A 15,287-nucleotide genomic window follows, 5' to 3' on the forward strand; every position below is an offset into this window, starting at 1 on the left:
TGAAAGAGAAATGATCAAACTACAATACCCAAGAGCAGGATTAGATGAAAAGAAACATTACTGGGGCAAAAAAAATCCATATCAGGAAAAACATCTTAAACCTTTCAAAAGACAGCAGTAAAACCTTGTTTGTTTCAAAATCTAAAACGTATTATGGTGACCTGATTAATAATCGCACGGAAGGCTTGCTAACACAGAAGCAGGGAATATTTGAACATAAATTAGTTCATATAGGGCCAGATGTAGGTAGGGTTTTACCGGTCGGTAACGGCCGAATTCGGCCGTTACCGACCGGTAAAAGGAATTTGAGATGTAGGGGGCAGAATCGGTAAATTTACCGTTCTGTAAATTTACCGATCTGTAATTTTACAGATTCTGTAAATATACCGGTCGGTAAATTTACAGAACGGTATATTTACAGATTCTGTAAAATCGATATGTAGGTGGGACTCTGATGAGTCCCACAAGGCCTAAGAAATCGGTATTTTACCATCAAATTCAATTTGATGGTGAAATACCGATTCAGGTGAGCATGCAAATGTGTGCATGCACACCTGTGCCATATGACAGGCAGACCTGCCCTTAGGGCAGGTATGCCTGCCATATGGCCCCCGAACCTTTTTTGGGGGTGCTAGAGGGTGTCAAAGTGACACCCCCTGCACCCTTGCCAAAAATCTGTATTTACCGATCGGTAAATACCGACCTGTAATGCCCCATTCATTCCTATGGGCTTCAAAGCCCATAGGAATGAATGGAGCATTACAGGTCGGTATTTACCGAATCGGTAAATACCGACTTTTAAAGAATCGGTAAATCCACATCTGGATTTACCTACATCTCGGTACATCTATTTTACCGACTCTTAAATACCGAATCGGTAAAATTCGGTATTTAAGTGTCGGTAAAATAGATTTACCTACATCTGGCCCTTAGTCCATGCCTTTAACTTTTGAAAGAATTCAGTAGTAACGTGTTATGCAATTTTCACTTGGTGTTGTCAATGCGTTTCGGCTACTAATGAATGTTATTTCAGGACTTTACTAAGGTCCTTTATCTGGTCCATGTTTTTTTTATTCAAAAACATAGTAGAACAGGATGCATGTGTATCAGTATCCTGATACCTGCCAGGCATTTTAAGATTGGCATGGTTACTCAAATTACAGCACTTTTCAGTGGTTTCCTGTTGAGGAGATCCAGCCCGTGGTTTCGTCTTTTCTTTGTTTGTCTTATTATCCTACTTTTTCATTGTAGAAGAGTCGGATTCTTTGAGTTATCCTTTGCTGAATTATGCTTTATTTGTGGTTCACTCGGTCTGGCCCCCAAAATTATTTCTACCCTATCTATGCCCTTCTATAACTATTACCAAATAGGTATAGAAGTGATAGGCTCTAGGCATGGGTAATTTCGCTTGTTACAGAGTTGCAGGTACAGTGCTTTAGCCTGTGTCTGCAGGGCTCATCTGATGATCTTTCCAGGTGGGTGGAAGCATGCCAGTATCACAGGTCAGTATGCTATGTGGTGAATTCACACAGAGCCCTCACCTGAGAGATCTAATTGGAAATTATGTCTGCGGTGGATAGCTGATGACCTGAATGTTAATCCATCAGTTATTTATACATTGTTTTGACAATATAAACTGACTCAGTCTACACTTGGAGGATCTTATGTGCTTACGTTTAGCAACAAGCTCCTGATCTGCTTTACTCAATGCCAGCCTGTGTTCCTCTAAACTACTGAAACGTTTCCAGTTAGCAATTAAGAACGATGTTACTCGTCTCATCAGTATTTACAATATATAATCTCTGACAGGGAAAAGTATCTTCTAACAAGTGTTAGTCATCTACTTGATGGATAAGACTTCTTTCACACACCTCCACATATCTCTCACCCCAAATTTAAACTGTTGGCACCTGCTACAGTGCAGAAACTGTAAACTTCCATGAAATGATCAATGGCCCGATTATCTGCAGGCAGGCAGGATTCAGCCACATTACTTATGGAAAGTTTGGGTGTTCAGTGTATAGTTTTAAGACATTCCCCACTTAGGTGAGATTTTAGATGTCTGTCAATCATTTTAAACGTAACCATACACAGTTGCTGAGTGTAGAACATGTTTGTTCCAGCTGAACCTCCTATAATGATCACTGCTGATCTTCCCTTCCAGTATCAATTACAAATATTCAAGCTTTGACTAAAGCAAGAGTGCATGACTGGGACATGCAAGGAAACCTCTTCCCCATCTCAAGGGGTGCAAAATATCCATGCCATTTCTTCCCATAATATAAAATCAATGCTATGGATTTCCCAATCAAAATAAAACATGAAATAAGTTGTTTGTAGGGGAATTTCCCCAGAGCAGTATTTCTAGTGACAGCTAGCAAAGTAATTTCCTAATGTTGGTTCTCACATCCACTGTCCTATGATTCCCCTAGTAAATCATGCACATTTTCCATCTTACTACAATCCTTGTGGCCGAGATTTTCCTGCATTGGATATAGGGATTCATCAGTTTTGCTTTAAGAATTTTGTCACGTGGTCAGGATCGGCCCGGTTAGAAACATCACCATTTACATGCTCATGTTTCTTAACTTGCCTTCTCTTTTAAACACAGTGACATTTGACATACATTTGTGTGCATGACCATACAGGATAACAATCTGTGAATCCGCATTGCCTTTATTTTCACTTCATAGGCTTACTATCACAACATCTTGAACAGTATGAGGTATAAAGCTCACTGCGCAATGTCAATGTTATTATTGTCCAGTAGGCGACTAAGCTATAAAACTATAATAAACAACTGTGGTCTGACTAGGGCTTCAAGATGGTCACATGGGTGCTGTTTACTATATATACAGAACCACTTCCTTGTTTTGATCAGAGGAGCACTCAGCTGACACTGCGAGGCACTGTATGCGGGATTCCAGCTCAGTTGATTCCTGTTTACCGACACAAGGGATGTCCAGCTCTACACCAAGCCGGACAGCCTGATGACACTTGCCCACAGGTAATGGGAAACTTAGGCCCCTCGGTAGGATTTTGGCAGATCACCCACCCTAGGCAAGACTAGGTTCGGGAGCCCTAGGTAGGAGTGCACTATATATAGCACCTATGTGCCAGCATGTATTCACTGTTTTTGCACAGTGATGGAATTGCTCATCTTTTTCACTATTCTTGTAATGTTAATTGCATTTTTCTATTTCCTTCTATTATTCATTGCAGAACATGTATTTTACTCAAGAATCACAATGCTTCAATAAATATCAAAACTTCAGGCTATGTATTTGTTTGGGGATGAATGAGGGTCCAAATGAAAAGGTTCTAGAACTGTTACCATGATTTCCTTGGGGAGTCAGAGTTGTTGTGTCCTGAGGTTACACCCAAATTTGTTACCCAGTAAGGCCTTAGTCCACAGACTATCAATGCTGTTAGGGGTAAAATGCCCACCAGACAGGAGGAGATTCCATTCTGGATTGCAGAACAGTATATACCAGAACCCATGGTACCCCCTCATTAGCTGGTTTGCCAGAGCCTCCTAAACACATCTAAAATGAGGTCGGGGCAACTCCTTCGATCTGGGGATTAAACTGATGGGCAATTTTGCTACAGTATCTGCCATCATATTAAGTAACATTAAAGGGGAAGCAGCAGCGTTGGCTAAATGCCAGAGACACACACATTTGGCTCTGGGACAGCAAAAGCATGAATTACCAAAAATTATGGAAGAAACTTACCCAACAGTGGGTAGAGATAATTTGTGGAACAGACCTAGTAAACCACAAATAAAGGGTAATTCTAAAAAGGATAACTCAAAGCAACTTCTACAAAGAAGAAGGAGGATATTGAGTTAAACAAAGAAAAGTCTAAACCATCGACTAAATCTCCTCAACAGGAAACCACTGAGAGGCGCTTTAACTTGCATAACCCTAACAACATTAAAATGCCTGACAGGCATCAGGCTACTGATACACGTTCTTCTCATTCCATTCTGGAGTCATCCTAAACATTATCCGAGAGAGGTGGATAGTCAGAGCGAAGACCAGAGCAGCACAAGAAACTGAAGAAGTACTCACAACACTCATCTGACTATATAATTGAAAAGGATGTTGTACCGAAACATTCAAAACCTCAATTCAAAAAGAAGAAGGTAGCTGCGCTAAAAGTTAAGCATTCAGCTGACATCAAAGATGCTGCTTCTGAGCAGGGAGTGGGTTCTGAGCATGATAGACCACACAGCAGAAGTCATGATAGTTTTCTGAAACCTGATGGATTGTCTGGTGGCAGTATTGTTGGGTGGCTATATCCAAGTGGAAACAGTGGATACTTGAGTGTCCCACGTCGCTTAAATGACATGCAACTCCAAATGGATTTCATCAAACCACATTCTGTGGCTGATTCTACACATTAGGCCACATGGGATCCCGAGTAGTTACTCGTCTCCTCTCACTACTATACAGGAGGTCCCATTGGGCAGTTTTTAACTTGTAAAGACTAAGTATTTTGCAATGTATGGGAGACTGCAAGCATCTGTACTTGATGCATGTAATGTTTGTGGCAATATCATAGAATTCAACAATAAAACCCAGCCCACCAGACCATTAAAAAGGCCAACAAACAGCAAAAAAATAGGCCATTCTCTGACCTATTAGCCCTGCCCATCGGGCATTGCCAGGTTGCCCTAGACTTCAGCTAGGTCAGTCTGACCCTTCCCTCATGTCAGAGCATCTTTCCAAATGAATGATCTCCCTCCCCATCCACCTTCGGCTGACCCAGGACCATATCGCCTTCAGGAGACAACTCAAGACCTGACTGTTCGAGCAGTAGCATACCCCTTCCCCAAGCGCCTTGAGACCCTCCCGGGTGAGTAGTGCGTGATACAAATGGTATGATTGATTGATTGACTGACCCAAGGCCACCCTAATTAAGTTCAAGGCATTTAGCTTTTGCCAGCGAGCATTTTTGCTCAGGTCTGTTCTTTTCTCTGAAGATCAATTCATTACTTAAATATACAAAACCAGATTCCCAATTAAACATTTACAGTTTCTTGCTATAAGAAAGAAAGCCTAAATAGCTACGCCTTTCAAGTTCATCCAGCCAGCTGAAGCCTGCACGTCTCTCCCGGGGATTTTGATTCAGAATCGCACAAAAACGCAGCTGGAAATGCCCTCCCTTTACAGCCATATAGCAATGTTTGTCTTCAATAGTTCAATCGGACACTAATATGATATTGTCAAATCTTTTGGGCTCTCTGTCTCCTATGGGCCTGTGAGTGCATTGGAATACATGGCAGAAGCGTTGGGGGCATTCATATAGGTTTTAGCTTGTTTTGTATTACCTCCAACAGTAATTCAGTTAACCGATGGCGAAAAAAGAACCTTTCGGTCTACTTTCTTTTAAACATAAATTTCAACATTACCCGTTATTGGGCAGTGTTGAGCCAGAACACTCGTGGGTAGACTTGCTTCAGAGAGACAAATAATGTGTTTGCACATGTGTGTACCTAAGGGTGACCAACCATCCGTAAATTTCATGGACCACCCCTTATTTGGTCCTCTTGTCCGTTGTCCGTGAGAACTTCTATTCCCGGACGTCTTTTGTCCGTATTTTCAGCCATAAGAAGGAGATGTCCCCCTGCAGGCAGACTGAGAGTACTTTAACTCTCACAGCAGGGGCGAGCTTGCGCTCCTACTGTGATCTTAAGGGCATGCTGCAGCCCCACCCCAAGTTGGTGCAACCAAATCTCTCCCCTTACAGCAGGGTCAGAATGGTCTTTGAAAGTACACCGACTTCTAATTAGTTGCCTTAACTTGATAGGATATAACAAGACAATTTTACAGACGTTTGAGGAGGGCTAGAGGTTCACTTCCTGCTAGAAATAAGGTAAATGTATAATGAACAGTCCATTTTATGTCCTGAACCTTTTAGCCAGAATTTTGACCCTTTGTCCTTAATTTTTACACTCACCATCCCGAATTTGCCTGGGTGTTCAGGTGAGTAGCAGCACTGATGTGAGATGGAATGTGTGGGACAAAACCCTCTTGGATCAGGTAACTGACAAACTAGAGAGGAAAGGGGGGGCGCTCGGCCCCCACGCACACACGGCTGCCCCCCCCCCCTCACCCACCCTGATTGGTCCACGGGTCCCGCCAGGGACCCGGAAGCCGTTTTGCACTTCCGGGTCAAGGGGGCAGGACCCTTGGCAAAGGGGGGGTTTAAGAGCCTGGGGAGCGCGGGAGGCGTTCTCTTTGTGCCCGTACTTCCCAGGCTCGCTCCTCGCCCAGCTGTGGGGGCTTTTAATTTCTATGTAATTTTGTCTTACAGGTTGGCTTCACCTTCAGAGTTTTCAACGCTTTACCAGCTACAGCGAAGGTGTAGAGCGGCTGGATCACGTGCGCTGGACCGGGGGCATCTCTTCTCTTGGTTTTCCTCCTCTGCAGGTCATGAAGCAATTTCGAGGAGGCAACGTCGGGGCGCTATCGGTGGACGAGCTGCGGGACGAACGAGATTTTGAAAGAGGGCAGTTCGCGATGGGCAGCTGCGGGTCCTGTAGGTGCTCGGAGGCCTCGAGGGTGCGCGCGAAATAAGAACCTTTCGGTCTACTTTCTTTTAAACATAAATTTCAACATTACCCTTTATTGGGCAGTGCTGAGCCAGAACACTCGTGGGTAGACTTGCTTCAGAGAGACAAATAATGTGTTTGCACATGTGTGTACCTTAGGGTGACCAACCATCCGTAAATTTCATGGACCACCCCTTATTTGGGCCTCTTGTCCGTTATCCGTGAGAACTTCTATTCCCGGATGTCTTTTGTCCGTATTTTCAGCCATAAGAAGGAGATGTCCCCCTGCAGGCAGACTGAGAGTACTTTAACTCTCACAGCAGGGGCGAGCTTGCGCTCCTACTGTGATCTTAAGGGCCTGCTGCAGCCCCACCCCAAGTTGGTGCAACCAAATCTCTCCCCTTACAGCAGGGTCAGAATGGTCTTTGAAAGTACACCGACTTCAAATTAATTGCCTTAACTTGATAGGATTTAACAAGACAATTTTACAGACGTTTGAGGAGGGCTAGGGGTTCACTTCCTGCTAGATATAAGGTAAACGTGTAATGAATAGTCCATTTTATGTCCTGAATTTGTAGCCTGAATTTTGACCCTTTGTCCTGAATTTTTACACTCACCATCCCGAATTTGCTGGGGTGTTCAGGTGAGTAGCAGCACTGATGTGAGATGGAATGTGTGGGACAAAACCCTCTTGGATCAGGTAACTGACAGACTAGAGTGACCTCTTGACCTGACCCGACTCCCTCACTCATGTAGCATGCAAGTTAGTATTCATAGAGTAGTCTCTTTTAGTGTCCATGTTACCATGAATGAGGGGCCCAGCTGGTAATGTTTTGTGGCACCAGTCCCATCTCTGTATGCTGTGAAGAAGTAATAGAAGGCCTCACCAGTCCCTGTCAATACCACGAAGGCTTTGATCCAAGCTGCAGCCTTCCCGGCAGTGCTTGCGTCATCTCAGAGCTCAACGTGTCAGCAGAAGGTCATGCATGCATTTTAGTCATGCTTAATCCCTCAACTGATGAGATAAACTTGCACTTGATGCACAGCACGGTTAGAGTGCATGGAAGCAGACAACATACCACTTTTAAGGGCCATGTCTAGAGTAGCATTGGCTGTTGCTACAAGCAGATGGCATGACCCTCAGCATCTTAAAGCCAACCGTATCTCAAGTGTTTACGTCGTGGTCTGTTACAGTAATAGGCATTAAAGTGTAATGGCGTGTCCAGGTTCAGAGGCAGTGGTTGAACAGTTGTCAGAAGAAAGATGTTCTAAGGGGCTTATGATGCTTCAGAGAGGTTCTGTTCAACCTGACGGTTCAAAGTACAAGTTCAGTACAAACTCTCTAGGTGGTTATTCCAGAATATGGATGATGGTTAAAGCTGGCACAAGTTGTCGATATGGTGGAATGTTTTGGGGGTAAAAACACACGTAGTGCTTAGCTGTGAAATTAGATATACTCAAGGGACTCCAAGGTGCAATAGCTGAGACTGAACCGATATTGTGTTGTGCTTTTAGCTGTGCACTCTTCTGACGTGTTGGCTATTGGCTGCACATGTTGATATAGCGTACATCTGATCCAGGTGCATCTTGCTTGGAGGTGTTGAGGGAATTTCACGTGGGCGACTAGTGCTTAACATGATGCACTCAAGGAGCACCTCTGCGAACCCGGGTTCTGTATGGGATATACCCTTGTGGGCCTGATATGAATTACATTGTAGTCCAAGTTGTAGAGCACAGCATTTTAAACTAACACTGTTCTGTAATCAGACTGAGCACAGCTTTCATGTGTCACCAATGCATGACTCCTGCACTTTTCTTGTTGGGTCAGGAGTACTAATTTGGCAGCAGAAAATGGCCTAGTCTGGGAAGTTTGACAGGAGTGGTCTAGAAGTCTTTTCCTATGTGGCTATTCTTATATGGCATTTTTGTAGGTGGTATTTTGTCCACATCGGTTCCATTCTTACAAATTGCAAAATTGTAATTCCCATTCTGGCAATTGAGTTCATTCTATGTGATCTGAGACGTTCTGAAAAGTAGTTAGCACTATTTCCTTTCGTAAAGGCTGTCAAAATGAGGTTCCTCACCCAATATACCTTTGACCTTTAGCTTGCATCACCCGGAAGCCAATTTAGCTGCATGTTTAATTTTCTAGAAAATACCAGAAAAATATGATGTAGCAAAATATAGACACAATAAAAGTTGATGTATGTTTATACTTACTTCTTTGTCCTGAAATTGGGTCAAAGCCCAGACAGCGCCGAGATGCCAGCAAGAACGAGCTCTGTCTGGCAAACTCTCCATGATGTACTTTTTTGTAACAAACCCTTTTTTAGTAGGTGGTGGAAGTCGCATTGTAGGAGGAGAATTAGGAATCCAGGCACACCAGTCATACTGCAAAATAAAATATTAATAATTTAAATAATGACAAAAATATTCATAATATCACCTACCTCCCTCTGAACATTTCCATTACCTTCAACTTAAACACTGGGAAGTGCACCCACTGGTCAGGGAGGCAGCCACACAAGACTTGACACCAATAGAAGCTTTTGTGCAGAGAGTAGGAACCTCCAAAGGGGTAATCTCCTTCCTATATGAGCTATCACTTTCTATACTGCACTCCCCACAACCCACCACATCAGTTTCTGGGAGCACACGTTAGGGAAGGAGCTCACAGAGGGAGGGTGAAGACACCTTTGGAGAGATATTGCTAAGAGTAATCACTCATTAGGGTTAAGGGAAGCGAATCACAAGATACTTTTTGATTGGTATCTCTACCACACAAGAATTAAAAAGATATTCCCAGAGGCCTCCGAATTCAGTTGGAGGGGTTGTGGGTTATTAGGGGACTTCAGTAATATTTGGTGGGATTGTCCAACAATTAATCATTTCGGGAAGAGATTTTAGCACAAATAAGTGATATGTTGGCGTACCCTGTTCCTACCACACATATCACTACTGGGTCTCAGAGATCCTGGACTAGAAAACCGGTCAAAAGGAAGATCGGGCAATTAGGTGGGCATGTCTAGGGGAAGCTAAAATGGCGATTGCGGCAGCCTGGAAGAAGACAGAAGGACCTGTGATGGCCCAGTATGTATAACATTACAAGGGTACCCCAATCTTTGAACCTGGGGTCTGCAATAGTTTTGAGAAAGACAATGGTTCATAGAAGGCCAATGGGTCCTTACAGAGATCCATTATCATAAGAAATTATTAATCAATTAAACTCTGGCAGAAAAAAACGATACTAGATGAATGTTCGAAGGGACACAAGTGAGTATAGAAAACGGTTTCATTTATTTAAATAATATTAGTTGTTTGGATTTATAGATCCAGTGCTCACACAAAAGTAAAAAGGCTGCTAAATTAAGAGACAGCCCATCAGCTGCATACATTTGATAAAGGTATGTATATTGGAGCAGTCTACCCTACATTCAATCCCTAACTATTTGACACAAAATACATATATTGGTTTTATCCATGCGAGGACCCCATGACAAGACCAGGGCCACTGGAGAAATCTGAATTTTCAAAGCCTGTTAGTTTTGAGTGTTCTTTTTACCCATCACCAGTAGCACCCAATTGTCTAAACCCAACTACATTCTAACATTATTTACTTATGGGATAGAGTAGGTGTCCTAGCCGGTGTGGCGCCTGGCATGGTTAAGGTAAGGCCGCGGCACGGTGTGAGTGTATGACAAATGTGAGGCACATACACTGGATAACTGGGTATCAACAAGTGACCATAAGCGATCACCTTGCCTTTATTTATGACCTATGGCCGTGCCCATCCCTTGCGCTATGTGGTGCGATACAATGTAACAATGCAGAATGCAGAACATATAGAAAAAGCTAAAATGATGAGAAATAAAAGTATTCCACCTCATTACACCAATCTAACACCTGCTATTACCGGGCGCTAGTTTTTGGTGCTACCTCAGCTTTACAGATCCTTGTAAGTCTGGGCCAGCGTCAAAAAGCAATGGGTGTTGCAGTGGGACCCCACTGCAACACCCATTGCACGCTCCTTCACGCAGATACCTGAGTGAAGAGGTACCATATTTAGAATGGGGCATTAAGCCACAAATAATGGCTTAACGCCTATTTGCAAATATGGAGCGGGCATTGCCCCGTCAGCACATTGGTAAAAGGGATGTCCTCTTGTAAATATGCCACTTGGTACGTGGCTTGCGTGTTGTTCATCACTCAAGCCCCTCGGGCTCGAGGGCATTCAACTGTCGGTCTCTCCTGGGGCTAACTTCATTCAATCTTGCTCCACAGATAACGTATTCCAGACAGGGCTAGGTGCTGCTGTGCTGACCTCGGGTGCTTTGTCCACCACCTCTTGGCGGTTGTCCTGTTAATTCACTCATGGCCTGGTCCACTTTAACCAGGAGACATTTCTGGATATGGTGGACATGCCTCGCTAGATGGTAACCATTGTCCCCTTTATGTTGAGGATTACCCACATCTCTTTCTCGAATGAGGCGGAACTTGCACCCCGGGTGTCAATCTCTAATGATCAGCTTGTCTCCTACTACCAGGTCCGAGACAACATCTTTGCTTTACCTCATAAGGTCGAGAAATGGATAGTAGTGTTTTAAGAAATGTAACACTTGACATTATGTGAAGTACTTGAGGCAAATTTTTGAAATGCATATGAGATGTCTATGTATAGTTTATTTATATTCTTAACCATCCTTGCTGTGTGAAAGAGAGTGAAATGTATTATAATGAATGCGTGTTTTTTTTCACTTTTATGGATATGTTTATATTAAAATAAAGTGAATTGGATTGGATCGAAACTGTTTTTTTTTCTGATACATTATTAAAGACACAAATACTTACAGATTTGTAACTAAGATTCATTCAGCCTCGACTGTGAGCATCTACGATGAAATAGTTATCGCCCACCATCCTTTTCAGAACTATTGAGTGTGAACTTTATCATCTATTCCAAATTATATCTCAAAACGGGGCATAGCACAGAGATTACTTCACCTGGAATGTTTACACTGGAGTACTTCAGCTCACGTTTAGGTCTTTTTAGAGGTTTTTGCTGCTTATTGGTTCTAACGGTATATTTGGAAGGGTTATGCAATAATTTGGGGTGTCACCTGTTATTTTATTCTGCTGACAACTGCTCCTATGCTCTGTAATAACGTGTAATTTTGTTATGTATTTTATCATATTTTTATCATGTATCTTATTTCCACGTTGCACTTTTATGGTCATTTGACCGAAATAAAGTTTATTGAATTGAATTGAAAGTATGAATGCATGAGTAGAAAATGAAGTATTAAGAAGTTGAGGAAGTGAAGAGATTGAACTTGTCAGGCTTGTCGTGGCCGAAAGATACCGATAGAATACAAAATGTAAACTTGTTTGCATGATTCTAGGTGTAGTGTGAGAGGTAGGTAGCATCACCTACATTGTTAACATAGGGACATGAAGCTTGTTGTGATTGAGTAATATTGATGGGTGTTAGTGGAATCTGATTGTACATAGGGTGAAGCTGCATTCGTTAGGGAGATTTCAGGCTGGTCGCGATTTCACTTGTGGCTCTGGAACATCCGAAGAACAACCACCGGTGGGAGATCCTTCTCCCACCTCGCCGCCAAGACATGGAACACCCTCCCACTGAGCCTACGACAGACCCAAGACCTGCTGACCTTCAGGAGGATACTCAAGACCTGGCTGTTTGATCAGTCGCGCCCCTCCATCCCCCACCAGCGCCTTGAGACCCTCGCGGGTATGTAGTGCGCTTTACAAATGATTGATTGATTGATTGATTGATTGTAATATTGTTATTTCCTTTAGAAGAGCAAACAAGAAGTTATTTAAAGAAGTTGTTAGTTGGAGTTGTGTGAATTCGAGGAAATTGTGAAGGACGGTGAGCTGCTGCTAAGAGTGAGTTAAAGCATCATTGTTTCGCACTGAGATTGGTCGTTGGTTGTATTGTCAAGCTGTGATTGGTTGATTGTGTTGTATGGTTTGTGCTGTGATAGGTCAGTTGTGTGATTACTGCATTGAGGTTAAAAGTCTTCAAGAATTTAAACTGTAACAGGATCAGAGCAAAGAAATCTGAAGTTTACGGAATTGAATCAAAACATTGCATTGAATTTGCAGAAATTAAATGTTTTAAAGGCCTTAAGAATATTTTTGCCAGGGAAGTGACACTTTCGATTTGGGATGGTGAAGAGGCACCTCCTGAGGGTACGCCTGCACATTTCATTTTAACTGAAGTAGGATCAAATTAATGTGTGTGGATTTGCCAAGGTGCAAGATTATTGTGAAAGGGGGTCCTTTGAGTTTTCCAAAATATGGTACTTTTGAATTGAGGATTATTGACAGGTTAAGGGATATATTATGTGAAATAAAGTCACTATCTAGACCCATACAATTTGAAGACTTCAGCATGTGGGAAAAGACAGCAGAAGATAAGGAAATAGAGAAATGCCAGTATGAAACTAGCGGAGCAGAGAATAATTATGCAAATGCTCATTGGGATGAAGCACTACAGAGATGGAGGAAAGTTATAGTTGAGGGAACCAGATTATACTGAGCCATTTCTACTGCGGGACCTAAGAAGCAGAAAAAGGATAAGATACAGGCCTAGGAAATTAAGGATGACAAAAAGCCTCAAACCAATAGTGATTCAGGGGATGAAATATTGGACGCAATGTTAAATGAGTGTCCACCACCTTGTGTGGTCCCCACTGCAAACACTGATGATATTGTACCAACAATTACTACAGTGGCTACTGCTTCTGTTGGACCTAGAGTAATACAGAATGAGAAACCTTTACAGACATTTCTGATTGCCCCATCACCTGTTGACTCGACACCGACAGTGATACCTCCAGGTGTTGCTGCTTCAATTGTGACTGATCCAGTTCAAATACTACAAACTGTAGCTGTGCAGACAGTGCCTAGACAAATGGTGACTGCCCCAATTAATATTGTTCCGACCCAAGTAGCTCAGAGAGCTGTAGAAGGAGGAACTACATCAGGGTTCATACCAACATCTCAGAATTCACAGATTATTGCATGGAAACCGCCCCAGACAGTTCAGGCATTGAGAGATGGGGGAGAATTGTCTTTACAACACCAATAGCTCAGGGGGAAACCATTTGTTTGAAGATGAGATTTTTCGACCATGGTTTGAGGAAGCAGCAGGTAGTAAAAAGATAGAGAGTACAGTACAGAAAGTTAACCCAGAACCTGCAAAAGAGAGACCACTTAATGGTTCAAAGTTAAAAGTTGAACTTGAAGAAATTACCCAGGAATGCTTAGATGATCTTGAGCATTTGAACCAGTATCAGGAAAAATAATTAATATACCTGAGTAAGGAAATTACAAGACGTGCAGAAACTACCCATGATAAACTGAATGATTTGGCCCAGAAATATGAAATTGATGTTTCAAAAAGGTTTCCATTGCAGGAAAGTTTCAGGGTACAGATGAATTGAAAGTATGAATGCATGAGTAGAAAATGAAGTATTAAGAAGTTGAGTAAGTGAAGAGATTGAACATGTCAGGCTTGTCGTGGCCGAAAGATACCGATATAATACAAAATGTAAACTTGTTTGCATGATTCTAGGTGTAGTGTGAGAGGTAGCATCACCTACATTGTTAACATAGGGACATGAAGCTTGTTGTGATTGAGTAATATTGATGGGTGTTAGTGGAATCTGATTGTACATAGGGTGAAGCTGCATTCGTTAGGGAGATTTCAGGCTGGTCGCGATTTCACTTGTGGCTCTGGAACATCCGAAGAACAACCACCGGTGGGAGATCCTTCTCCCACCTCGCCGCCAAGACATGGAACACCCTCCCACTGAGCCTACGACAGACCCAAGACCTGCTGACATTCAGGAGGATACTCAAGACCTGGCTGTTTGATCAGTCGAGCCCCCCCCACCCCCCACCAGCGCCTTGAGACCCTCGCGGGTATGTAGTGCGCTTTACAAATGATTGATTGATTGATTGATTGTAATATTGTTATTTCCTTTAGAAGAGCAAACAAGAAGTTATTTAAAGAAGTTGTTAGTTGGAGTTGTGTTAATTCGAGGAAATTGTGAAGGACGGTGAGCTGCTGCTAAGAGTGAGTTAATGCATCATTGTTTCGCACTGAGATTGGTCGGTGGTTGTATTGTCAAGCTGTGATTGGTTGATTGTGTTGTATGGTTTGTGCTGTGATAGGTCAGTTGTGTGATTACTGCATTGAGGTTAAAAGTCTTCAAGAATTTAAACTGTAACAGGATCAGAGGAAAGAAATCTGAAGTTTACGGAATAGAATCAAAACATTGCATTGAATTTACAGAAATTAAATGTTTTAAAGGCTTAAGAATATTTTTGCCAGGGAAGTGACACTTTCGATTTGGGATGGTGAAGAGGCACCTCCTGAGGGTACGCCTGCACATTTCATTTTAACTGAAGTAGGATCAAATTAATGTGTGTGGATTTGCCATGGTGCAAGATTATTGTGAAAGGGAGTCCTTTGAGTTTTCCAAAATATGGTACTTTTGAATTGAGGATTATTGACAGGTTAAGGGATATGTTATGTGAAATAATGTCACTATCTAGACCCATACAATTTGAAGACTTCAGCATGTGGGAAAAGACAGCAGAAGGTAAGGAAATAGAGAAATGCCAGAATGAAACTAGCGGAGCATAGAATAATTATGCAAATGCTCATTGGGATGAAGCACTACAGAGATGGAGG

At 42.5% G+C, this 15,287-nt stretch overlaps 1 protein-coding gene across 1 annotated transcript in view; it reads right to left on the reverse strand.

Moving 5' to 3' along the window:
- The window catches only part of LOC144754856 (polyunsaturated fatty acid 5-lipoxygenase-like), an 880,896-nt gene that overhangs the window by 88,921 nt on the left and 776,688 nt on the right, over window positions 1-15,287 (reverse strand). The window contains exon 13 of the mRNA XM_078643117.1: window positions 8,780-8,950. Within this exon, the coding sequence (XP_078499243.1) occupies window positions 8,780-8,950 (171 nt within the window). The remainder of the gene's footprint in view (window positions 1-8,779; window positions 8,951-15,287) is intronic.

The sequence above is a fragment of the Lissotriton helveticus genome, chromosome 5_1 (genome assembly GCF_964261635.1).
Source record: "Lissotriton helveticus chromosome 5_1, aLisHel1.1, whole genome shotgun sequence".
Lineage (NCBI taxonomy): Eukaryota > Metazoa > Chordata > Amphibia > Caudata > Salamandridae > Lissotriton > Lissotriton helveticus.